At 45.2% G+C, this 26,921-nt stretch overlaps 3 protein-coding genes across 4 annotated transcripts; 2 read left to right on the forward strand and 1 right to left on the reverse strand.

Annotated features, from left to right (window-relative positions):
• The first annotated feature begins 6,460 nt into the window (after window positions 1-6,460).
• Window positions 6,461-7,048, forward strand: LOC125535781. Its single transcript, XM_048698856.1, has one exon. The coding sequence runs from the start codon at window positions 6,461-6,463 to the stop codon at window positions 7,046-7,048; it is 588 nt and encodes a 195-aa protein (XP_048554813.1).
• Window positions 7,049-7,587: 539 nt separating this feature from the next.
• Window positions 7,588-8,207, forward strand: LOC125535782. Its single transcript, XM_048698857.1, has one exon. It carries the CDS (start codon window positions 7,635-7,637, stop codon window positions 8,205-8,207), a length of 573 nt encoding a protein of 190 aa, XP_048554814.1. The 5' UTR covers window positions 7,588-7,634.
• Window positions 8,208-14,960: 6,753 nt separating this feature from the next.
• LOC125536815 (protein disulfide isomerase-like 5-4) lies at window positions 14,961-21,927 on the reverse strand. Of its 2 annotated transcripts, none has more exons than XM_048700086.1 (16): window positions 21,798-21,927; window positions 21,602-21,705; window positions 21,167-21,257; window positions 19,914-20,008; window positions 19,210-19,267; window positions 18,083-18,267; window positions 17,739-17,796; window positions 17,614-17,654; window positions 17,444-17,518; window positions 16,692-16,748; window positions 16,509-16,575; window positions 16,130-16,276; window positions 15,767-15,991; window positions 15,493-15,654; window positions 15,328-15,405; window positions 14,961-15,244 (listed from the first exon to the last, which is right to left on the reverse strand). In XM_048700086.1, the coding sequence occupies exons 2-16, from the start codon at window positions 21,640-21,642 to the stop codon at window positions 15,167-15,169; spliced, it is 1,458 nt and encodes a 485-aa protein (XP_048556043.1). In that variant the 5' UTR covers window positions 21,643-21,705; window positions 21,798-21,927; the 3' UTR covers window positions 14,961-15,166. The 2 variants fall into 2 exon arrangements, with proteins under 2 accessions (XP_048556043.1, XP_048556044.1); XM_048700087.1 differs by having other exon boundaries at window positions 21,808-21,826.
• Between the last annotated feature and the right edge of the window lie 4,994 nt (window positions 21,928-26,921).

The raw sequence follows: 26,921 nt of genomic DNA on the forward strand, positions 1-26,921 counted from the left end.
GGAACCACGACAAAAACATCCATGTCTCAAATTGCGTTTGAATTCTCCAAACCCTTCCCTTTACATACTTGCAAGTTGCATGCTTTACTTTCCGCTGCTCATATACTCTTTGCATGCTTGCTCGATATGTATTGTGTTTGTTAAACTAGTGCCTAAGCTCCACTTCAACTTAAAGAAATTAAAAACTGCAACTTTTGGCACTTAGTGTCTAATCACCCCCCCCCTCTAGACACCTCTTCTCGATCCTTTCAATAGTTCAATCTCGTTACCGTCAAGTCTCTTTACTCGTTCCGTAATGCATCACCAGCAACTAACTCATTAGTCACATTGCTTGCAAGGCTTATAGTGATGTGCATTACCGAGAGGGCCCAGAGATACCTCTCCGACAATCGGAGTGACAAATCCTAATCTTGATCTTTACCAACTCAACAAGTACCATCGGAGACACCTGTAGAGCACCTTTATAATCACCCAGTTACTTGTGACGTTTGGTAGCACACAAAGTGTTCGTCCGGTATTCGGGAGTTGCATAATCTCATAGTCATAGGAACATGTATAAGTCATGAAGAAAGCAATAGCAACAAACTAAACGATCATCGTGCTAAGCTAACGGATGGGTCAAGTCAATCACATCATTCTCTAATGATGTGATCCCGTTAATCAAATGACAAGTCATGTCTATGGCTAGGAAACTTAACCATCTTTGATTCAACGAGCTAGTCAAGTAGAGGCATACTAGTGACACTCTGTTTGTCTATGTATTCACACATGTACTAAGTTTTCGGTTAATACAATTCTAGCATGAATAATAAACATTTATCATGATATAAGGAAATAAATAATAACTTTATTATTGCCTCTAGGGCATATTTCCTTCATCCAATACTATCATGTATATGTTCATCAGTAAAGGGCAACTTGAAATTCAAATTTAGTTCGATCCATACAACGCGCCGAATCACACCAGTACCGGATCACATGCCTGATCACAACCAAAAAGAGATAAGTATGTTCAGCTTTTACACGCCGAATCCAAAAGAATATCAGTCGGTGGTCCGTCCAATTTTCCGCCCTGCTGGACCGGCACCCAGCGACCTGCTCCCTGATCAAGGTGTCGTCACCGCCGCGTAGGCCTCCTCCGCCTTGTCCTCATTGCCCGCCGCTATCAACTGATTTTTCAGCCACTGCAACATCTGATAGCGGACGAATTGCACGATCATTCTTGCGCGACATCCAAAGAGTCCAGATTCAAGGTCAACATCTTGGCGTCCTTCGCATTGGTGGTGATCTTCAACTTCTTTTCCTCTAGTGCGGCCTTCCTCTCTTCAATCAGGGTCCTCATCTCTTTGAGCTTGAGCTTCTTGTCCGTCGCCTCCATCAACAATGCGAACCTCTCTGCCTTTTTCTCCTCCTTGAGGTCCCAGCGCTTCACGCATGCATCCTCCTTCTTCGACAAGATGTACTCAAACCTCTCTGTCGGTTTGGCAACCGCACCTTCGCTTCTCCCTCTCCTCCTCCCACTTCTTCCCCCATAAAAAATTTCTCACCTTCTTCGGCGGTTCTTGGGTTGGGTCAGTAGGGTCGCCCTTTTCTTCCTCGATGGCTTGGGTGGCAATCTTGGCTATGAAAATGCTCCACTTCGGTTGCCCATTCATCTCCAACCAACAATGCATGATGGTGAAGTTTTTTTCCTCCAACTTCTTGTACACCAAACAAGTACGAGAAGGCTACACAGTGAAACAATGTCAAAAATGCATATCCAACGAGTGAGCAACAAAACTAAGCATGCCCGGCTAGTGAGCAACAAAACTAAGCATGTATGGATAGTGATCAACTTACTTGCTTAGTGATTTGTGCACCACTATGCCAACGTGTGATGAGATGCTTCAAGTGCCCACAATACTTAGACACGGCCTCTTGAATGGTGTACCATCGATGGTTGTGGGACTTTGATTCACGGCTACAGATGACCGTGTGGGAGTAGGGGCGAAATGCTTTTGTTTGTGGAACCAAATGTGCATGTTGTTCCAAAATGTTGTGCCCTTTTGCTTCATGTCATGGGTAGGATCAAGGCTAGTGGCCAACCATGCATCACACGATAGCTTGTCCTCATGCATGTTGAAGCTTTGTCCTCTAACCTTCTTTCGATCACTAGTTGTATCATCCGGATCATCGTCCTTGCCGTCCTCCACCTCCTTCTCCTCCCCCCTCCTGTTGTTGTTGTTCGGCGGCCCAATCTTGCTCTTCTTGTGTGCCCACGCCGGTCTGGGTGTAGAACTATTGCGTGCCCGTCTGGCTATAGGATTGTTGCTACTGGTAGTTGCCAGACTGGGTGGGATCCGAGTCTTCCACCTACCCGTACTCATAGCCACATCCTCCTCCTTCGCCTCCGTCGTGGATGATGTCGAGCATCTCCCTGTCTGGGTCCTCCTTGTACGTCGGATCCTCCCGCTCTAGGCATTGCAGCGAATAGCGTGCGAGCGCCCATCTGCTCTTCGTACGTCGTCCGCGCCTAGACGAGCTGCGGCGAAGAATACTCGAAGAAGAGCGGCACCATGTTTACGTCGACGATGTAAGGCACCTTCCAGGAAGGGGTTCCGAGTTGCTTGGCGAAGTAGAAGAACGGAGGCTTGTAAGGCTCCGGGCACGGCGCGCCGTCTGTACTGTGAGCGCGCCCTTTGGGCACCGCGCCCTCCGCCGCGACGTCTGCCATGTCCGACAAGAGCACCACGATCGCCGCTACCACCACACCCGCCATCGTCCATCCAAAAAATATCTTAAGATTCTTATGATATAATTAAGTATATGTATTACAAGGGATATTGGCTATTGTATTTTTTTAGTTTGAAAAATATTCTGTAAAAAATGAAAGGGTAAGAATAAAATTCCAAAAAAGGAGAACTTATTAAAAAATGATTTTGATTTACCCATCCTCATGGCCTTTCTATCTTTCTAATCTAATTTGAAATTGGATTCCATCCGTACCATAATATTTTTGAATATTATGAATTAGAGAATTGACATGCTTTCACATTCCATCCACGGGGAGATAGGCGAGAAGAAACTTTCATGTCCATTTTTGCAGTAGAGATGTAACTAAGAAAGAGAACCATCGACTATAACCCCAAAAGAACCTGAGGTTCTCCTCCTTTACGGAATTTGCCTTCAGGCAGCGAGTTTGCCGCGTAACCGAGCTGATCTTCCGGGTGAGCGTGATGTTCGGATCCTCCGGCACGGCCGCCACCTCCATCTCCGATAGGTTCTTCCCCGGTTTCGTGCGTCGGCGTTGGAAGGAAGAAGAGGGAGAAAAGGACGGGATTGGGTGGAGAGCGGCGGAGGATGCAAGAAGAGAGTGGGAGATTTTGGCGCGGAAACAGTGCCGGCTCCGCCTTCCTTTTGGGTGGGCCGGAGGCTCAAAGTGCAACGTTTAACGTGTCCGGAATCGCGCAACCCCCCCCCCCCCCCCCCCCCCCTTCCCCTGGGTTGTTTTTGATTTGCGAGACAATCATGGTTCGGATCGCGTCGCGGACTGATACAGAACCACATTAGATGGCTTACGTGCTCCAAATATATACGATCGGTTTGAGGGTTGCTATTGAAGATGCCCTAAGGAGCGAAAAAAATTCGCTCCTTACCCCTCGATGAAAAGGGACATTTTCGCTCCTTAAAACATGCTACGAACAAACAGTTGGCCCCTGTAGTTTTCACTCTAGAAGGGCATTATCTGGACAGGGGACAGGGACTGCAACAGCCGCTACACGACTACCTACAACAGATCATTGTTGAGAAGGTGGGTGGTTGTCGGTCTGAGCAAACATTGGTGAGGCAGGGCGGGCGCATACTGTTACGTGTTCTCGTTTGTCCCCTGTCTAGATAATGCCCTTCTAGAGTGAAAACTACACGGCCTAAGTTGGTAGGCACACCACCTGGGTTCGAATTTTTATATAAGGCTACCAAGGAATGTAACCGTCGAAACAGACAACGTTATAGCTTAGTGAGCGACGCAAAACAATGCTTAATGATTTGTCCTGTCTACATGCAAACCTGAAGATCCTGCTGGACTTGGTCTGCCCGTACGTCCACCTCCATCACCGAAAAGTCCAAATGATGTAGGAGTTAGTTGCGACGAAATGAAACGAGCATGGAGAAGCAAACGAGCATGGTGACGGTGACAGGACGTCGTCGTCAATAGATTTGAGGAGTGGCTTTTTCAGAAAAGAAAAGAAGGATTACCCCGCCTCTGTATCTAAGCAATGCATATCATAATTTTATTAATTATTCTTAGAAACCTTACAAATCATTACATTAGTAAGTCTAAAATAATTATCTTGACGACACCTGTCGCTACTTCTATCCCATTGATGCAAGGGTACCGAATGCCCAAACCTAATAACAAACAGACATCGCATCAAAACCTAACATCTAATGCCGGTTGCTCCATCCCAGCCACATACCGGGAATGGGTCACACACCGGTCTGGCGCACTCACCGAGGCTACCGCAGCCGTTATCCACCTAACCATCTTTAGAGCAGGTACTGACGCAAAGATCTTGCCAGGTCAGCTGTCGACGCCACCATGACGCCAGACAACGTCACTGCCCTGCGCTCGTTCATCCAGCCGCACCATGCCGCCAATACTTGTCGCCATCGACGCAGTAGAAACAACACCACACCTCCTGGCAACCTCCACACCGTCGCCGCTGCTGAAACTACGCGAAGTTCATCACCCACATCATCTCTCTGCTGAACAGCAGAACCTCCCAAGATGGCGCCTTCATGGAGGGTACGACGCGAAGGACGCCGCCGTCGCCCAATCCAGACTGAATTTTGGACTTTCGTCCGAAAGGGGTTCGGAGGTGGATAGGAGAGACCTCGACATCGCCTCCACGGACTGTAACAACGTCGAGAGACGTCGCGGATGCCGGACTAAACAAGCCGATCAAAGTTTCCTCCGGTCCCCATCCTATACCACCAAACCTCCGTCGGCTCCGGATCCTGCAACGGACCAGAGCCATGGGGCTCAACCCACCATGAAGGAGGATAGAGAAAAATCCATCATAGATCTCCAGGCACCAAATCCAGCGATCCGGCGTGGTTAGCGACAACGACCACCATCCCGCGGCGATTGACAGCGTTCAAGTCCAAGACCCAGATTGGATCCGATCTGAGCCCGGCAGCGCCCGCGACCACCGATCTTGCCCACCATGCTGTCGTCACCACACCGCGAGCAGGCTGCCGCCATCATCATGTTGCGCACGACGTCGCCAAGAAACCCGCCCTTCGCGCCGCCCGACCCCATGCTAGTCCGGCACCCCGCCCGATCTGGCTGTCCCGCGCCAGCCGCGAAGGACAAGGGGAAGAGACGCCCCGCTGCCGCCTAGCCGGCCAAGCTTTGCCCGGCGACGCTGCGGACGGCGGCGAGAAGAGGTGAGGAGAGGTGGAGGCGGGAGGAGGGGAACATATCCGGTGCACCAACATTTGTGATGCTACCGGTGCACCGCATGCCGTACAACATTTTAAAAAATCTGAAAAAATTCGAGCACATTGACATAACATCAATGTATGTTGTCATAAAATTTTGTATCAAAATTTGAAATATTTTTTGAGATACAAAAATGACAAAATTGACATCAGTGTGATAATGGGCCAAATCTAAAGCCTAACTTATGTCATGTACTATTCAGTGTTGAATTTGTTATTTTTGTTTTAGGAGCTGTGTTTCGAATTTTGACTTGAAATTTTGTGAAAAACTACATTATGTTGTGTCGATGTGCCACATTTTTTTCAAAAATTTTCAAACATTTAAAATGTGCGACTTGAGTTCGGTGCACCGGTAGCACCACAAGCACCGGTGCACCAGATATTCTCCCGCGGGAGGAGAGCCGAGAGGACAGCGGCTAGGGTTCCCCAGGTAAACCCCAAGATTTGAGGAGTGTTTGTCGGGCAAAATTGCTAAACTTGCCGGATTCAAACTTATGACGAAACATATGTTCACTACCCTCAGGTAATATTATCTAACATGATGCAGTTACAGGAAAAGTTATGTACATGATGACAGTTGCGCAAGGGTTGCTCTCTTGGTTCGTAGTTTCCCAGAAATCACACATGAATATATGTAACTTGTACGCTAAGCAAACCAAACCAGCCGTTTAGTTTGAGGTATAACATGCGAGACGTACTTCTATACGTACATCCTGCATTTTACCGTTCTCCCCATACCAGAGGCTGGGAGATTTTCCAGACGCTCCCAAATCTGCAAAGAAACCAAACAAAACAACACGGATAACAATGCATGGGCACACCAAGCCGAACAGCCAGAAACAAAAACCATCTGTAATCCCAATGAAACTTCCCGTCCTACATATGGCCGTCTCATTTGCTGGTACTACGTCCCATTGACATCCAAACCAAAGATATTCATCAAAGGCTTCAAGGAGCACGCACCAGCCGATTCGATAGGATGAAGAGGAAGCCCGTGGTGATCTGCTGCAGCGTGCTGCTCGCCCTCATCCTCGTCCTCGCCATCGTCTTCGTCGCGCTCTACTTCACCGTGTTCCGGCCGCGCCCGCCGCACGTGGTGGCGACGGTGGTGAGCACGACGTTTACTCAATTCGACGTGGCCTCCGCCCCGCCCAAGGTCAACATGAGCTTGGGCGTGGACGTGACCGTGAAGAACCCCAACTACGCGGCGTTCCGTTACGGCGACGTGGTGACGGAGCTGACGTACTACGGCTCGCCTGTGGGGCAGTCGGTGGTGCTCGCGGGGGAGGTCGGCGCGCGAACGACGCAGACCGTCGGCGGGACGGTGGTGTTGCAGGCGGACAAGGTGATGTTCACGCCCCAATTCATCCAGGAACTGGCTACCAAGCTGTTCGACCTGCCGGATTTCATGCTGCCGTTCCAGACGAGGACGACGGTGGCCGGGAAGGCCGTGGTGCTGGGGACGCTCAAAATGAGGGCCAGCTCGACGGTGACTTGCAGCATCACCACCTACCCTCTCAAGCAGGAGACCATCTCCGACTGCACGTCCACGGTTAATGTCGGTTAACTATTTTTACCTGTGCGTGCGAGGAGCCCACACGGCGTGTCTATCAAGAAGTGTGGGAGTGAGTACCTTTTTTCGGTGAGTTTACAAGCTTTTCTCTTAGATTAGAGGGTTTTGTATAAATAATTAATACAGTATATGCTATACGTAATTAAGCGCACTCATACAATTAGTATCTCGCCGCGTGTGACAATGTTTCCGAATTTGTGCAGCCTGAGAATGCAGAGAAAAATAAGAGATGATGTTCTTGACAAAATCCACATTGCACTTACAAACAGCGAATCGTTCTCAAATACTAGCGCAAATTCGAGACATCAAATCATCAGCCATGATGTTTGATGAATACTCCTAGATAGGAAGATTTTTTTTCCAGCAAAAAAGAATGCAACAGTGTTCATTGTTGTGAACTACGGGCACATGAGCTTGATGTAATAACACCCCCACTAAGCTTCAATTCTCGCACTAACAGGCCAGCACTAATAACAACGATTGAAGAAACGCCACCCACTTTAAAAATGATCAAGAAACGCCACAACCGAAAAGTTCCGCCGTCCCTCGTGCTTCTTCCAGACAACTGCTGCAGCCAAACATGGCAAGGATCAAGAAGAAGGCCGCCGTGATATGCTGCTGCGCGTTGCTCGCGGCGTCCCTCCTGCTCGGCGCCGCCCTCGCCACCTCGCTCTACTTCCTGCTGCTCCGCCCGCACCCGCCGCGCGTGGTGGCAACGGCGGTGGACACGCAGCTCGCCGCCTTCACCATCCTCCCGCCGGCGCTCAACTTCTCCCTGGCCGTCGCCGTCACCGTGCACAACCCGAGCCACGCGCCGTTCCGGTACGGCGCGGTGGTCACCGCGGTGACGTACCACGGCGCGGCGGTGGGGCGGTCTGTCGCGCCCGCGGGGAAGATCCCGGCGCGGTCGGCGAGGACGGTCGGGGCGCGGGTGCGGGTGGACGCGGCGAGGGTCACCCTGAGCAGGCACTACGTGGTGGACGTTGTCGCAGGCGCGCTGCCCTTCGAGGCCAAGACGGCGATGGCGGGGAAGGCCGCGGCGCTCCGGCTGTTCAGGGTGAGCGCGGACGCCGAGGCATCGTGCAGTGTCATCCTGTACCCGTTCAGGCGGGAGAGCAGCTCGCACTGCACCTCCATGGTTCGCGTCACCTGAATGCATGAGCAGCTTTTCGCACGTCGCGCCGATTCCGGAGATGCCTCTAGTCTACCAGCACGGAGCGCAGGCCACCGGAGAGCACCACAGGAAGATGTGCAGTTTCATTTTTCTTTTGGGAAAGAGAAGTGTACTGCGATGTCAGCTGACTTTGAAATCGTGAGTTATATTGTTTTGCTGTTATTTAGAGTTAACTGCACCTTCTACAGGGAGAAAATTACACATTCCGATCCTCCAACTTGATGGCGCGTATCACAACCGTCTCCGAAAATACATAACATGTACGGTCCTGTGTACTCTGGAGCGCAGCGGTGCTGCCACGTGCGCCTTCCCCTCCTGCGTCCAATGCACATTTTGAAAAAGCCCCCTTTATTTTCTTATAAAAAATAATCCATTCATGCATCCATGGCAGCTGAACGACCGTACCTTTGTGATACGATCCCCGCTGACATCCCAAATTCATTCGAGCCCCATGCCACCCAAACGCCTCTTCTGTCGTCCTCGAGGATTACGACGTCCCTCGACAGTGCATTGTCGTCGTCCGCACTCAGCTCGTGATAGGGCATACGACGAGCGGAGGGCGGCCCCCTCCCACAATACAATAAGAACCCCTCGGCAACAAAATCACTACATTTGATAGTTTTGGTACTCAATTGTGAGCAATTAGACAACGCTTTGACATTTTTTTAACTAAAATTCAAGTTTAATTTGAGCTCGTTTGCCTAGTGTTTAATTGTAATCATAGGGTTTCAGTCGACTGTGTTAAAGCTTTGTATTTGCTAGTTTAACAGATGGAGGCAGTGAGTACTACGCCGTAGAGTTAGTGCACTCCGATTTTTTTTTGGTAATGAAGCGAATGGGTCTTATCTGAATGGAAATAAAGTCTCTTATGATTTTCTGTGATGCTAGGGAAACTTCTAAGTCAATGTTGGATGATTTAGTAGAGGATTAGGGGTATGAGAAGGCAGGAAGAATAAATATCAACTTGTTGATGCATGCATGCAAATCATTTTGCGTGGACTTAAGCTGACTACACAAAGTAATGACAGCAACTACGTCAGGAAACTGGTTAAAGAGGAGCACATATATCTTACGTTCTATATTAATCATTAGACAACATGTATGGGGACAAGAAGAAGAAGAAGAAGAATGTTCTAGAAGATTTGGTTGACAGAGTTAATCAAAACCAACCGTCCCCCAACTGAGAGCATCTTTCCTTTCCAACTGCTCAACCGTTTCTCTAGACGCTCCTCTACATGCTTCCACTCCGCAATAGTGAGACGCCGATAGTGAATCGGTATTCCCAAATACCTCATCGGGAATTGGCCATGCGTGCAACCAAACAGGTTAGCATAATCACCCGCCGACTCAATGGCTGCTCCAAAGCAGAACAATTCGCTTTTATGAAAGTTAATTTTAAGACCCGACATTTGCTCAAACGCTGAAAGCAATAGTTTCATGTTTCGAGCCTTGTCCAGGTCATGTTCCATAAAAAGAATTGTGTCATCTGCATATTGCAGAATAGAGAGGCCACCATCCACAAGGTGTGGCATTACTCCTGCAATCTGGCCATCCTGCTTAGCACGCTCAATCAGAATAGCTAACATGTCAGCAACAATGTTAAAAGAATCCAACTACCAACTACTATATGCTTTCTTTCTTCCAACTACCGAAAGGGGTCTTGCAAAGATTAGACTATTTTAGATCCAGATTCTTTTGGCAAGGAGACGGGGAAAAGAAAAAATACAAAATGGCCAAATGGAGTGTGGTTTGTAGACCAAAAGACCAAGGTGGCCTTGGAATTCATGACCTACAGGTCAAGAATGAGGCCCTACTTAGTAAATGGTTGTTCAAACTACTTACTGAGGATGGTGTTTGGCAAACCATGCTACGCAACAAGTATTTAGGCCAAAAGGCGGTGTCTCAGGCATATTGGAAACCTAGAGACTCTCACTTTTGGGTTGGCCTAATGGCGGCAAAGAAACATCTTTTTCGCTTTGGGTTTTTCGCGATAAAGGACGGGTCAGAGATTCGTTTCTGGGAAGACATCTGGCTAGGCAATGCCAGTCTTCGAGAACAATATCCAGCCTTGTACATCATTGCTCGCGAGAAGAATAATACTATTGTGCAGGTGCTTAGTTCATCCCCGCCGAATATTTCGTTCAGGCGAGATTTGATTGGGCCTCGCCTTACATCATGGCATAATCTATTGTCCAAGCTGGATTCGATTAACCTGACACAAGGCCGAGATGTGTTTTGCTGGAACCTTACTACAACGGGGTCTTTCACAGTAGACTCCATGTACCGTGCACTCACGCATTCTGAGATACCGGTGAATAATAATAAGAAACTATGGAAGTCGAAGATTCCACTAAAGGTTAAAATCTTCATGTGGTATCTTTGTAGGGGGTTGTGCTAACCAAAGACAACCTCGCACGGCGCAACTGGCAAGGGAATAAGAAGTGTTGTTTTTGTACTCATGACGAGACAATCAAACACCTCTTTTTCAATGCAAGTTTGCACGTTCTACGTGGTCAGTCATCCAAATAGCGTCAAATTTGTATCCGCCCACAAGTGTTGCCAATATTTTTGGCCATTGGTTGGACGGTATTCCAAATAGGTTCAAAACGCTAACAAGGGTGGGAGCGTATGCCTTAATGTGGTCGCTATGGCTATGTAGAAATGATTTGGTTTTTAATGACAAAAATGCTTCTCCTCTACAGGTTATTTTCCGGTGTACGCACTCGCTTCGTACGTGATCTATACTACAGCGAGCGGAGTACCAACCGCTGTTCAAGGCGGTGTGTACGCCATTGGAGCAGGTGGCTACGGAGGTTTTTTCTCAACATGGGTGGCAGCATAACCTCCGGATTGACCCACCACCACTTTCGACATAGGCATATATAGTGTCGGTCTATACGACTCTACTGTTGCCATTTTGTCGATTTTGATTCTTTTCTTTCTGTCAAACTTTTTAGAATTGGCTGTGTGCATCTTAGTTATGCAGAGGCCGGGTCTCACTCATAATGCTTTGTATCCGCTTGATGCTACATTTTTGAGTTAATAAAATGCCCTTTATCGAAAAAAAAGAAGATTTGGTTGACTGTGAGTATGACATGGAGGATGGAGATGAAAACTTTGTGTGGGAAGATTTGACTGGTGATAAGAAATCAAGGTGGAATGATAGGGAAAAGGAAGCAAATGGTAGAAGATCAAAATTTTGATGAAGAATTATATATGTGACTGCTCTGAATCAGATGATGAGTAGATGAAGTTCAACTTCCCTCATTTCTCTAATCACTAAAAGCGTCAGTTTCATGTTGGGCAGCTTTTCTCCTTAGTTGATTTGTTCAAAAAGGTTGTTAGAAAGTATAGTTGAAGGAGAGACTGGGAATTACCTTTCCAAAAAAATGATAGCACAAGGGTAGGAGCTAAGTGGTGTGATGGATGGCTTGGTATCATACTTCTGCTGAGGAGAGAAGGAAGGAGACACATGAGGCCAAGCCTGCCCTTGTGAAGCCAAGAGGCATGCTTTGTCAGCGAGGAAGAAAGAACAAGAGGAGTAGAAGAAAATTATTGTTGCATAAATAAAAAGACAAACCGAAGAGAAGAAGAGGCAAGAGAAGTATTAAATATAACAAAAGAAGCTAAATTTTTTATATATCAGCAGGAGGAGGAAGAAAGGCAGAGAGGATTTAACCACTATGTGCAAATGGAGGATCTAGCCAGACAACATGCATGGGAGGAGCAAGCCGAAGAGCATACGAGCAGCACAACAAGGCATCAATAATGGAAGGATAAAAGAAACAAGTTGAGAAACTGAACATGCAGCAAGCTGAGGAAAAGAAAAGGAGGCAACCTCAGGAACTGTAGAATAGATAAGCATAGGAACTAAAGAATAGACGAGATGATGAATGGACGAAGAAAAAGTTCATGGAAGAAAAATACAAACAGGAGGCAGAGTAAATTTTAAAGAAACATAATGAGCAAAAGGTACCAAGAGGGAATATGCCAGAGAGTTAAAGTTCATCCAGGCAGCAGCCAAACGTGCCACAAAAAAGATATTTTGGCGATCACATGAAAGGTCTAAAAAACACCGAACAATCCATGTTTGGTATTTTCAAATAGTTCGCTACCTAGTCTTTTTGTATTCTATTGGTATAGTGATGTATCTTGTGAACAAGTGTAGTGCATGCTAGAGTAATCTTTTGTATGGTCATGAACATGGAGTTGTTATAAAAAGTGCATGATCAAGTTATGTTGATGATCACGTAGTAGAACTTTGTTGTTGTTGATGTATGAGCAAAACATATTATATTTGATCTTGTTGATGTATGATAGAAGCATGCTTGATTTCGTTGTTGTATAGCCAAATTGTATGTCATCTTTGTTGTGTTCAACTTGTTAACTGTACATTTGTCGATACATAGTATATGTGAACCGAACATTCAGTTAACTGACGGGAAAAAAACATTCATTCTAGTTAAGATCAAATTTAGTTACTGATTTCAGTTCTTCAAATCACACATCACAACATTGTTCACTGCAAAAGACCACTCCTTTGGGTCACAAACAAGGCACACACACTTAAAATTGAATTTAAAGCAGTTCACAGCACACACACACAATGCAACTAAATTTAAACTGGACTTAAACAACACACACATGGAACACAGCACTTCTTCAGCCTGCTGAGCAGCCAGCGTCACCTCCAGGTCCGGTGTAGTCGACCCTCCTGCACCAACACACAAACTCGTACTCCCAGCTATGACACTTGCCTTCAGAAGGGAGGTATGTCCGGCAAATTTCCGGACATTGGCGGGACGATGACTGTGTGTTGTGTAGGAGGGTGGGTCCTCGATGTCGATGACGCTGGAGTGGGTAGTGACTCACACTTATCATTGGAGGACGGCAGCTCGGCACCTTAGGCTCGAGGACCTCCAATTTCGGAACCTAATTGGGGACTTTAGACGGATCGTGGAGCCACGCCTCCATCACCAACTCACGCTTGTCCTCTGACGACATGATGTAGATAAGCTCGCTGGCGAGCTAGCTGAGGACGCCGTTGGCTGCCTCCGGCTCTCTCGCCTCGTTGGGTAGCCCTTCCAAGCTCACCTTGGTCTTGTAGTCGAGCCTGCATGGTACCAACGGCAGAACTGGATCCACAAGCCAGTGACCACACTTGCATCAATGACTCCATGGCGCGTGTGCACAACGCACCGTCGGTGAAGGTGAGCCACAAATCATGCGGTAGGGTGGCCACCTCATGCGACGGCCTGACAAGTAATTTCCTCTAGAACGTCGAGCAGGGCGGCAGCTCATCGGTGCGGTCTCCGACGATGGTCACCAGCAACATGCGACGGCCTGGCAAGTAATTTCCTCTAGGACGTCGAGCAGGGCGGCAGCTCATCGGTGCGGTCTCCGACGATGGTCACCAGCAACATGCGACGGCCTGACAAGTAATTTCCTCTAGGACGTCGAGCAGGGCGGCAGCTCATCGGTGCGGTCTCCGACGATGGTCACCAGCAACATGCGACGGCCTGACAAGTAATGTCCTCTAGGACGTCGAGCAGGGCGGCAGCTCATCGGTGCGGTCTCCGACGATGGTCACCAGCAACATGCGACCATGATACCCTGCCTCCAACGAATTCACTCCCCATGCGCGCGCGGGGATACCCTGCCTCCAACGAATTCACTCCCCACGCGCGCGGGGGGAGCACATGGTCGGATCTGCCTGGGAATTTCAGGATATTGCTGCCTCCAAAATGATTCGGCCTCTTCAAACCGCCAAACAGGAAGACGAAGGCCTTATTTGGTTGCGAGGGTGCATATTTCCAGGGAAAGGGCGGCCAGGGTTGATTACTCCTGGCAAAACTAAAATCCCGTGGAAAATTCACATGACCCTTTGGGGAAGATGGGAATAGTAGTGGCAAATCAGAGGAACGCATCCCCAAACTCTTTTCCAGATCTTGTTCTCGGTGAGCCCCCTTTGGACCTGCATCCCCGTCTTCATGGCCATCACCACCACGGCACCACCAGTCATCATCGTCGGCAGCTTGTGGGCAGGAGAGAACTCCACCTACTGGTAGGTACGTTTGCAGCGGCGGCCGCCGGTGAGGATGGAGGCGGAGGTGTGAGTACATGGTGCAGGTGGAGATTGAGGAGGAAAGGAGAGGCATGGCAATGTAGGGAGGCGGCGACCTCGCATCAGCAGGTCAGAGACAGGCGCCGCGAGCGAGCGAGACGGGGGATTCTCTCCCGATGTCGCGAGGCGGGGGCGCTATCCCGGGGAAATCATGCGGCTCGGGCCGAAGAAAACTCTGGCTCCGAGCGTCCAAATGTCCAGAAATATTGGCCCGGGTCATATCTTCCGCGCGGGCTTCCCACCCAGGGAATGGGCCAGGATCCCTGGGGGATCCGCGGTTACCAAATGAGCCCTTAGGGTGCGACGGGATTAAAAAAACGAAGGGGAGTGCATCAAACAGGCGAGGATGTACATGTCAAACACCACAGCGACAGAGTACAGTGCTGTATGCAGGACCATACGTGTTATGTGTTTCCGTATTCGAGGACCATATTGGAACATTTTTCAAGTTCCGGCCATGCAGTGAATAACTAGAGACTGGTACCGATACAGAGAATTTCAGACATCCGAACGAGTACAAGAAAATCACATGCAACGCCAGCACATTACAGCGATATTTTAAGCTTTTTAGAGCTGAAATTGGAATTGGACTGGTCACAAGATCAGGATAAAGCTATAAGGATCCAGCGTCTCTTTATTCCCATTTACTTAGCGGAACAGTGAAGTACCCAGTTATATCATGACCACATCATTCAAACCAACCCCCTCCCGCTGTATATGTTAATTAATAGATTAAGAATTGCTAACAGTACAAAAATAATTACTAACTAGGGCAACCGCAAGGAATCGAGCGCTTCTGAGGATCTACTATCGTTCAAATGTCCTTCCCTAGCTCAACCTTCTTCACCAACCTTAGCGTGTTGTGCAAGATGGAGTCAAGTATGCCGGCCACCTAGAATTCACAGGTTCAAACATCAGCCATGTATACTCGATGCTCTAGGAAGTATGAAAATATAAACAAGGAGATGTTCCCACCGTGAAAACTCCACCAATAATAGCACAGACGTTTGTGATGAAGTGGGAGAACGATTTTGGAAGTTCAGTCACCAGGACCTGATGATAAATGAGAATCAGTTTAGATGGACTGTTCGATATGTTAGTAAACCGAGTAACAAGTATATAAAATACCTAGATACCTACCTGCATGGGAGAAGGCTCAAAATGGAATTTCACAACAGGGACATAGAAGCTGTGCACCAAGCTGCTGTGTGCTGTGTATTCATATTCTTCAAGCACTTTCAACTCCTTTGCGTATCTCAGCGTAACCAGCTCAGTCTTTACAATTTGTAGGTAATGCTCAATCTAGAATGACATAGTTTAAACAAATGCCATGTTATTTCCTAATAAACAATGGAAAAAAACTTACATGCATTGCAAACTTCAAAAGAGAAGTAGGCAAATTTTAGGGACTTACAGTAACATTTGCATTGACATCACCATGCTTAACGATGTAAGACTGACCAGCTAATCTATCATGGTGTCCGCCAACATAGGGAAATAGTCTTTTCAGTTCATTGAACATCTTTGATGAGAGCCTTTTGCCAAATGAGAATGTTGTGACGTAGTGGGAAACATTTATCTGAGATGGATCAAACGAGTGTGAACCAGATCGAGCTGATATTACAACACTGCCAGGAACCTGGTGAAGAGAAGAAAGTAATCAAACATCCCAAAAAAGAATCCTTTCTCCATGCAGCAAGTATTAGTACTACAGGCGCTTACCTCGCCAACACTACAGAAGCTAGCAGTATGAATGTTAGCTCAGAAGTTCATTTACCTTTTTGACCCGCACAAAACCTTCTATTCTGCAGCCACCGGTCATTGGAGCAGGACGCTTTGCAGGATCAACAGTCTTGTTGGACTTGTCTTCCAAAGCAAGCACATGGGCCTCTTTTGGAATATTTGCAACATATGTTTCCATTGCCTAAGATTCAAAACTTATATCAAGAATCCAGTACAGAACAGCCTATGAGACCATAAATACCATATATTAACAAGCAAAGAATTAGCCTTTAGTTCACCCTCAAGAAGTTCATTACAATTTCTCGGGTAGGCTAAGGTTTAGGATATTGTGCGGCAGTAAAGATAACCAGTGTGATACGATCGTACTGACATAAGAAGAACAACAATTGGAAACCATGTGATTCATAACATACCGCGACTAAACTTTCGGTATCACGTTCCCCATAGTATGAGTCATGATCATGGTGACCCTGATTCTCCCTGTACAGAAGTTGATTTGGTTATTTACTGACCTTGAGGGCAAAATTAACGGGAAGCATTGGCAGAATGAGGTTTACAGTTTCAGTATGATATAATGTAAGGTTTACTGTGCTTACTTCATATCACTCCCTTTATGAAAAATGCGAATTGATGGGTAACCTTGTATATGGTGCCTGCATTTAATAAAATAAAGAGATGAAGATATATCATATCAGCATTTTGACTAAGAAGCATACGAATGCCAATATGTGAAACTAGGAGACAGGGTTGGGGTGGGGAAGGGGGGGGGGGGGGTCGCTAAATATGCAGAACTGAAATATTTTAGTTACTTTACTGGTGCCAAACAGAAAGCCAATGGGAATGAAAATAGACAATCCTGCCACTGTTTATTCAGTATGCAATATGGAAGATAGGGAAATGCTTCAAGCTCATTCTTTTTTCTTTTTCTTTTTTTGCGGGTGCTTCAAACTCATTCTTAATCAAATAGTTCCAGAAGGAAGGAATAGCACCCGCAAGAGCAGCATGCAAGGACACACTAAATCATGACAAGACCGTGGGATCATCATATAACTTCAACAGATATTTACAACAAAATTAATCAAATCTCATGGTAGAAGACAAACGAGGATTTTGGATTCATGTGATGTCAGTCTATTACAACAATATAAGTGTTTAACACTCCTATATTTCTTTACAGAGAGAGTAGCATATTCATGTGATGTCAGTCTATTAATACATAAATAGAAAGGTTAAAATAAGAAGAAAGTTCAATTTTGGACGAAAGAGAAAACGCATTGAATTAAAAGTATATAATCAACCCCACTTATTCGTTTATCGATCTCTAATTTGATAATTAATTAGTACATACCTCTTACACAGTTCAACTTCCTCAGTGCAGTCAACTTTCCCGAGAAGAATTCTGCCATCCATTTCAGGGTCATATCTGAATATAACAAATAAAATCAGGATGGTAATCTAAAGCATAAAATCATGAATCCCCAAGCCACGTTCGGGACAAAAAAGAGCAAAAGCATATACCTCTCCCTTATTATTTGCGCAGCCTTTTCCCATGAAGGTTTCTGAAGGATTATTGATTGATCAGAACCATTTTAACTTCTCCATATACACTAAGTGAAAGGGAACACAAAGAAAAAAAATCTAACCAGACGATTGCTCCAATAACACCAGGGGGCATAAAAGTTGACAACCAAAACAGGGTACCTGGAAAGGAATATATATAATTTATGATAAATATCAACCTCAACAATAAGGGAACTCCGGCAAAGAATAGGACAGAGCTAAATGCTAAATAAAAATCAAGAACAGAATATAATTGGCATACAACACTGAACCTGGCGAAAGTAATTAGAACTTATAGCCTATAGAGAAACAAGGAGTATAAATTAAATAATTAAATATCCACATGAATGTCTAGCAGTTAGATGCTGGTGCGTAAAATATCTTTGACAATAGGTTTCACTATTACACAAGATACTTGAATACTTACTGGTGAGAATAGCTATCAAAATTGCGAGAGGACAAGGCAACTGAACCATCACCATGGTATTCTTCAACATCATCTCCGTGTTTGTTGACAGTGGGTATAGGTCCAGCATGGAACTCAGATCCAGTAGGTACTAAATTCCGATCAATTGAAAACTTGCGAACAGTTTTCGTTATGTTTAGTCTGTTCTGCATATGTTTTGAACAGGAAACTAAGGTTAAACTAGTATAAGAAAAAAAACGCGTGCTATGGAAAGCAAGAAGAAGAAAATAGGAAGTTATTCCATATGTACAAAACATAGTTCACATAGGTCCCCCTACTTTTTGACACAAAAGTAACATCAAAAAACTGGATGCACTGACCTATTTCATGATTTCAAGGATGGTGTAAAAAACATATGTAGCTTACATTTAAGGGAAATACCCATTCTGGTCCCTAAACTCTCTTCCGCAGGGAGAGTAATTTTCACGGTCTTCCTTTTGGAAGCAGACGGGTTAGCAACTTGGCGCCAGCAATGAGGAGGAAGGCAGTCAAAAGTCTCATTGAGGCTTGGTCTGGTTGGAGAGGGAGAGGGAGAGGGAGAGGGAGAGGGAGAGGGAGAGAGGGAGAGGGAGAGAGAGAGAGAGAGAGAGAGAGATGGTTGTAGGAGGAAGCCAAAAAAAGATACTCCCTACGATGCGACACTTACTTTGGATCGGAGGGAGTACTATAATTTAGTTTTCCCGGATTTCTGTCTGGGCAAGTGTTTGGTTCACATGTTGGGCCTTCTATCGTCTTGGGAGCTTTTTTTATCTGACTGGTGGCAAATTGGCATACTTAGCTGCTACATAGGCCTAAAATTATGTGAATTCTGTTGCGAGAGGGTTAGTTGCGATGATTTTCATAACCAGGAGTTTTAAAGTACACCGCATGAAGATGAAATTTTCCAACACATAAATCTAGTGTAAAATGATTTTCAACAAGCAACGTAATAAGGTACTCAACAAAATGATTACGGAAAGCATAAGACCTGATTCTGTTTCCCCATTTTAGGTTATTCATACAAAAAGGAAGACACATTTTACATAATGTTGCATTATCGGAACTAGAAGAGAGCATATAAAGCACTGTAGGAAGAGATCGAATCTTACTGTTCCCAGCACATCACTGACATCAACTGATGCAAATTCACATGAAAGCGCAGGAAAGCTGCAAAATGCAAAAGCCACATAGTGAACAATCAAGGGAATAATAAGGCTGTGCTGCCTATCATTATTAACATAGTCATCCCATCAAAAACAAAAAATATCAATCTGAAATCCAAACAGACGGCTAGGCTAGTGTATACCACTTACTATGAAATATGGTGTGCAAACGAACAAATGAAAATCTGGCTAGTGCTTGAATTTTTCCCAAAAACATGGAGCACCAGTTCCAATAATAGATCTCAGATGCATATGTAGACTAGGAGGAAAAAAGATAATAATGGATGCCATAAACCTATTATGCTATGAACAAAATTAAAATGGTTGGATTTGGAAAACTAGTTGACGGCAAGACTATTAACCTAAGTACACATCAGATGCTTCTTGACAGGATTCAGAGAAGAGTAAAAACATCAAGAAACACGCAGTGACATGTCTTGTGCTGCATATATAAACTGCGCACTGGTAACAGGTAAATAACAATAGCAAGTCATTAGTTTTAGAAGAGCAGACATGCATTAGGTGGAAGACAAATTCCATGAAGTGTCCGCAAAACAAAGGGCAACAGAAAGAAGAATTATTGATGAAACACAAAGGTTCAGGTTTAAACTATGTATTCAATAATGCTCGCGAAATGCTACCAAATTCACCTCAAGTTAAAATCTATCCGTAAGAACTCCCCATCTGAACTCCTGTCAACAATTACAGATGTGGTGGTATTGACTGCTAAGTAACTACTCAGCTCCTGCAACAACAATTTAACAGCTTTAGATGAAAGTAACCTCATCATATATTGCAATATAAATTTAAAGATCAAGAATACAAGATCATGTAAACATTATTCAAAATTGCTAGCAAGTGCAGAAATTGCAATGATTAACCAATGAGGACCCAAGGGATGCATTGGTTCCAGAGTAACTAGTACACCATGTGATGTCATCACACTGCCTAGCTTCAAGTTCCCATGATCATAGTTGCTCATAATCTATGGCACCATGTTGATGCTCTGATGATAAATAAATAAAAGTTCATTTGAAAGGGTTATTTTGGACTACATAACTTGAAATGGTGTAGCAATTAAGTACTACAGCAAACCGAATAGTAGCAGACCAATTAATCACTTAAACAAAGGTGTTGAGTATCGTGATTATTAGGAAACAGCGCGCCGCCCCGTGGTTTTCCCCGTGGCTGCACCAACCCGCGCCACCGCTGCGTCGCCCTTTCGGGCCATAGTGCCGTGGCACGCTGTCCACGTCGCCGTCCCAAGGCCGTTCCCACGGTTGCATCGACCCGCGCGCTGCCGCTGCGTCGCCCCTTCGGGCCATAGTACCGCGGCCCGCGGTCCACCACTGCCCCGAGGCCGTCCGCTCCAGGCCGTCCCCGTGGCTACACCGACCCTCACGTTGCCGCTGCGTAGCCCATCACCCTGAGGTCTTCCCTGCCCGCCGTCGCCCCGACCCGCGCACTGCCGCTGCGTCGCCCCTTCGGGTCGTAGCGCTGCGGCACGCGGTCCACTTCGCTGTCCACGCGCGTCAACTTCTGTGTGGTATGCGCCGCGCCACCTTCCTAGGCGCGCGGACGGTCTTCGTCACGTTGTCAGGTTCTTCCTCGCCTACTTCGAGCACCGTCGCCACGCTCCTAACCTAGCCGCCGCTGCCGCTCTTCTTCCCGGGCCACGGCGACTACCTCGACACCGGCCACCCCGACTCAACATCGACCATGGCGTCCCTTGCACGGCTACCTTGACCACGGCTACACCACCCTACACTCTTGGCTACCTCGACATTGGCAGAAAGGGCTACCGCCTTGCTTGAGCAACCTCATAAGTTTCCACTCCAGCCACGACTTCCGCGATACAAGAAGTACAGTACAGTTGATAACAGAACAGAAACTGGAAACAAACCATTCCAAACAAAAACACCATTGCCAGTGCTGCAAATATGGATAATCCAGCACCAGATAGTGATGCCTCCGTCAAATCCCTAGGAATTTTCCTGCAGACAGCCAAAACAAAAAAATATATCTCAATACGTTACCACTTCAGTAGAAACTCAAAAACAGCACCTGCACAATGCCAGCAAAAAGGTCCCCCACCGACCACCATTACAGCATACTGTCAATTTTGCATTTTCGGTATTACCACGTTCGAACATATATCATCTACGGTGCAGTTCTCCAGAAACAGACGTAAATCATTACTGGCGAGTACCCAAGCTCGAACTAAATACATCAATTCGTAGCCAATCCCCCGAATACAGACAGTAATCCGACTGAACCAAACCCCACATTCACCGAATCCCGCCGCTAATCTGGAGATCGGAAGGGAAGCGAATGATACCTGTAGAAGTCGACGGACTTCAGCTTGCTCGAGGAGATCATGGCTGCCGATGATGACGACGTGGCAGCGCGCCGGGTGGTCGGATCTGCCGGGTGCGGAGAGATCTGGAGCGAGGGGAAGGAGAGAGGTGAGATTTATGTGGGGAGGTCTCTTCTTTTCGTCGTCTCGACTAGAAAGGTGTGCCCCCGGATCTCACCGCCTCCTACCTCCCGGAGTCCAGAGTACCGCTGCCTTGCCTGCGATGTTAATTGCGTCCAGCCACGGATACGTATCCATCTATTTCTATTGCTTTCCTTTTATGTATTTCTGGAAAATGCTGTGTCAAGTTAGAAAATTATTAATTTGGTCCTATCCTGATCTCAAAAAATAAATGCCCCTGTATCCCTTTTTCTTTAGTTGGAAAAAATGCCCCTGTATCCTTTAGAAAGTTAATTGGGTCCTTAGTATTTATAAGGCGCCGAGTAGATGTAATATTAACCATAGTTTAGGTATCTCGCAAAAAAACATAGTTTATGTAGTTTATATTGTAGTTTATTTTCGAACGTAGTACGATGCTCATACATACGCATATACACTCACTCGTATGAATGCAAGTACGCACAGACATCCTACCCGAGCATATCCGAGAAACTGAGCTGGCACGTCATTTTGAGATTGATGTCACATACGCCTTCGCAGTTGACGAGAACGTCTCCTTTCACTGAACGCACGTCGCCGAAAGTCCTAGAATAAATCCAGAAGAATGTGAGCACCAACGTCGAGGCTATGACTTAAACTCTGTTAGGTTGCGGATGTCACTGTCCTCCTAATCATCCAATCATAAGTTGGTTCACAGTTTATATTGCAGTATTTGTTCCCCTATAAAATTCAAAAATACTCCTATACAACAATCTATGCATAAAAAATTAAGTTTATAATCTAAATATTCAAATAAATACGTAGTCAAAGTTTTTTATGTTTAACGTAAGACAAGTGTTGGTGCAATTAAGTGTCCTAAAAGTTTTGAAGATTGTTGGACAGGAACAATGAAGGACTAATGTGTTTGGTAGCGCACACCCGTAGATTAGGTCCCTGGAGTTCTTAGGAGTTTCATATAAACTCAAAAGATTATTTTTTGTGCGGCTGAGAAGAATTCTAAGCCAATTGAGAAGACTGCTATCGAAGATATTGCGTGACGAAAGTGACCCCTAAAAACTGCTGATGTAAAGCAATTGATATAGAGTTCGGTCCAAGACGATTGACTGCAGTGGAGAATAAAGAGGATGAAGAAAGATGTAGCATTTTCTTTTGTAGTTATTTTTCTCTTATTTGAGTCCCATGACCACCGTACTATTAAGAGGTGTCGTAGTGTTTCGAAACTTATGTTTCTTTGATGCTTAACCGAAACATATCCTAAGTGAGATGTGAGAAAAATCTTTTTGTGTTCCAAGACATTTACTTGTCAGCCAGAGGCGATGATCTTCTGGGCTACGAGAGAAATGCTCTAACCGAGGAGTCGGCTTTACTTGTTCCTCAAGTAAAGTTGTTGGATGCGTTTGAAATCAAACCGTTAGATACGTGTCCGTTGACCATTGGCTAGACGTCGTGTCCTAAATGGCCATTTCCCCCTCAGGATTGCTCCGACTATAAATAGACACCTCGCAGCTTCCGAGAAGGTTGGTTGCTCCGCGTGATTTTGACGAGTTGTCATAGCACCCTCTATCCAAATATTAGAGTTAATCCACCGAGAGAAAACCCTACAGACAAAAAACTAGATAGTGGTTTAGCAACTCTCAAGAGTTATACATGGATCACATCTCAGATTTCATGACCTCAAGCCATTTCGCGGAATATGGGCTCATCATCGCTTCCTCATAGTTCGTAGGTTCGTCATGGTCTAGTAACATGACTTCCAGAAAGAATTACCGTACCACCGTACCACTCTGGTGCGAACTATACTCTGGTTGACCTACGAGGTTCGGTAGTAACTTGATCTAAAGTTTCATAATCATCATCATTAGCTTCCTCACTAATTGGTGTAGGAATCACTGGAACTGATTTCTGTGATGAACCACTTTCCAATTCGGGAGAAGGTACAACTACCTCATCAAGTTCTACTTTCCTCCCACTCACTTCTTTCGAGAGAAACTCCTTCTCTAGAAAGGATCCATTTTTAGCAACAAAGATCTTGCCTATGGATCTGTGATAGAAGGTGTACCTAACAATTTCTTTTGGGTATCCTATGAAGACACACTTCTTCGATTTGGGTTCGAGCTTATCAGGCTGAAACCTTTTCACATAAGCATTGCGACCTCAAACTTTAAGAAATGACAGCTTAGATTTCTTGCCAAACCATAGTTCATACGGTGTCATCTCAACGGATTTAGATGGTGCCCTATTTAACCTGAATGCAGCTGTCTCTAATGCATAATCCCAAAACGATAGTGGTAAATCAGTAAGAGACATCATAGATCGCACAATATCTAATAAAGTACGGTTACAACGTTCGGACACACCTTTACGCTGTGGTGTTCCAGGTGGCGTGAGTTGTGAAACTATTCCACATTGTTTCAAATGAAGACCAAACTCATAACTCAAATATTCACCTCCACGATCAGATCATAAGAACTTTATTTTCTTGTTACGATGATTTTCCACTTCACTATGAAATTCTTTAAACTTTTCAAATGTTTCAGACTTATGTTTCATTAAATAGATATACACATATCTGCTTAAATCATCTGTGAAGGTTAGAAAATAACGATACCCTGCCGCGAGCCTCAACACTCATCGGACTGCATACATCGGTATGTATTATTTCCAATAAGTCAGTGGCTCGCTCCATTGTTCCGGAGAACGGAGTCTTAGTCATCTTGCCCATGAGGCATGGTTCGCAAGTATCAAGTGATTCCAAAAGCCTATTAGCATGGAGTTTCTTCATACTTTTACACCAATATGACCTAAACGGCAGTGCCACAAATAAGTTACATCATTATTAACTTTGCATCTTTTGGCTTCAATATTATGTATATGTGTATCACTACGATCGAGATTTAATAAACCATTTATATTAAGTGTATGGCCATAGAAGGTTTTATTCATGTAAACAGAACAACAATTATTCTTTGACTTAAATGAATAACTGTATTGCAATAAACACGATCCAATCATATTCATGCTCAACGCAAACACCAAATAACATTTATTTTAGGTTCAACACTAATCCCGAAGGTAAAAGGAGTGTACGATGGTGATCTTATCATCCTTGGAATCACTTCCAACACACATCGTCACCTCACCCTCAACTAGTCTTTGTTCATTTTGCAACTCCTGTTTCAAGTTACTAATCATAGCAACTGAACCAGTATCAAATACCCATGGGCTACTATGAACACTAGAAAAGTACACATCAATAACATGTATATCGTATATACTTTTGTTCACTTTGCCATCATTCTTATCCGCCAAGTATTTGGGGCAGTTCCGCTTCCAGTGACTATTTCCTTTGCAATAGAAGCACTCAGTTTCAGGCTTGGGTCTAGCTTTGGGCTTCTTCATGGGAGTGACAACTTGCTTGCCATTCTTCTTGAAGTTCCCTTTCTTTCCCTTGCCCTTTTACTTGAAACTAGTGGTCTTGTCAACCATCAACATTTGATGCTTTTCTTGATTTCTACCTTCGTTGATTTCAGCATCAAGAAGAGCTCGGGAATCGTTTTCGTCATCCCTTGCGTATTATAGTTCATCACGAATTTCCAGTAACTTGGTGATAGTTACTAGAGAACTCTGTCAATCACTACTTATCTGGAAGATTAACTCCCACTTGATTCAAGCGATTGTAGTACTCAGACATTCTGAGCACATGTTCACTAGTTGAGCTATTCCCCATCTTGTAGGCAAAGTACTTGTCAGAGGTCTCATACCTCTCGACTCGGGCATGAGTCTGAAATACCAATTTCAGCTCTTGGAACATCCTATATGCTCCACGGCGTTCAAAATGTTTTTGAAGTCCCAGTTCTAAGCCATAAAGCATGGCACACTAAACTATCAAGTAGTCATCATACCGAGCTTGCCAAACATTCATAACGTTTGCATCTGCTCCTGCAATAGGTCTGTCACCTAGTGGTGCATCAAGGTCATAATTCCTCTATGCAGCAATGAGGATAATCCTCAGATCACGAAGCTAGTCCGCATCATTTCTACTAACATCTTTCAACATAGTTTTCTCTAGGAACATATCATAAATAAAACAGGGAAGCTATACGCGAGCAACTGATCTACAACATAGATATGCAAATACTATCAGGGCTAAGTTCATGATAAATTTAAGTTCAATTAATCATATTACTTAAGAACTCCCACTTAGATAGACATCCCTCTAATCATCTAAGTGATCATGTGATCCATATCAACTAAACCGTGTCCGATCATCACGTGAGATGGAGTTGTTTTCAATGGTGAACATCACTATGTTGATCATATCTACTATATGATTCACGTTCGACCTTTCAGTCTCAGTGTTCCGGGGCCATATCTGCATATGCTAGGCTCGTCAAGTTTAACCCGAGTATTCTACATGTGCAAAACTGGCTTGCACCCGTTGTATGTGAATGTAGAGCCTATCACACCCGATCATCACGTGGTGTCTCAGCACGAAGAACTGTCACAACTGTGCATACTCAGGAGAACACTTATACCTTGAATATTTTTAGTAAGGGATCATCTCATAATGCTACCGTCGTATTAAGCAAAATAAAATGCATAAAAGATAAACATCACATGCAATCAAAATAAGTGATATGATATGGCCATCATCATCTTATGCCTTTGATCTCCATCTCCAAAGCACCGTCATGATCACCATCGTCACCGGCTTGACACCTTGATATCCATCGTAGCATCGTTGTCGTCTCGCCAACTATTGCTTCCACGACTATCACTACCGCTTAGTGATAAAGTAAGGCAATTACATGGCGATTGCAATTCATACAATAAAGCGACAACCATATGGCTCCTGCCAGTTGCCGATAACTGTGTTACAAAACATGATCATTTCATACAACAATTTATATAATCATGCCTTGACCATATCACATCACAACATGCCCTACAAAAACAAGTTAGCCGTCCTCTACTTTGTTGTTGCAAGTTTTACGTGGCTGCTACGGTCTTAGCAAGAACTGTTCTCACCTACGCATCAAAAACCACAACGCGGTATAGTGATTGCTTTTTGATCTTCATAAAGAACCCTATTCATTGAATCCGATTCAACTAAAGTTGGAGAAATTGACACCCGCCAGCCACCTGTGTGCAAAGCACGTCGGTAGAACCAGTCTCATGAACA

The sequence above is a fragment of the Triticum urartu genome, chromosome 2 (assembly GCF_003073215.2).
Source record: "Triticum urartu cultivar G1812 chromosome 2, Tu2.1, whole genome shotgun sequence".
Taxonomy (NCBI): domain Eukaryota; kingdom Viridiplantae; phylum Streptophyta; class Magnoliopsida; order Poales; family Poaceae; genus Triticum; species Triticum urartu.

What these genes read in the sequence shown, in the direction of transcription:
- LOC125535781 (XM_048698856.1), top strand. Translation starts at nt 6,461, where the DNA reads ATGAAGAGGAAGCCCGTGGTGATCTGCTGCAGCGTGCTGCTCGCCCTC.
- LOC125535782 (XM_048698857.1), top strand. Translation starts at nt 7,635, where the DNA reads ATGGCAAGGATCAAGAAGAAGGCCGCCGTGATATGCTGCTGCGCGTTG.
- LOC125536815 (XM_048700086.1), bottom strand. Translation starts at nt 21,642, where the DNA reads ATGATCTCCTCGAGCAAGCTGAAGTCCGTCGACTTCTACAG. An exon ending in GTTATTGGAGCAATCGTCTG is followed by an intron (nt 17,655 to 17,738) that starts GTTAGATTTTTT and finishes ATAATCCTTCAG; the next exon opens with AAACCTTCATGGGAAAAGGC. An exon ending in CATAAAGGGAGTGATATGAA is followed by an intron (nt 16,576 to 16,691) that starts GTAAGCACAGTA and finishes ACTTCTGTACAG; the next exon opens with GGAGAATCAGGGTCACCATG.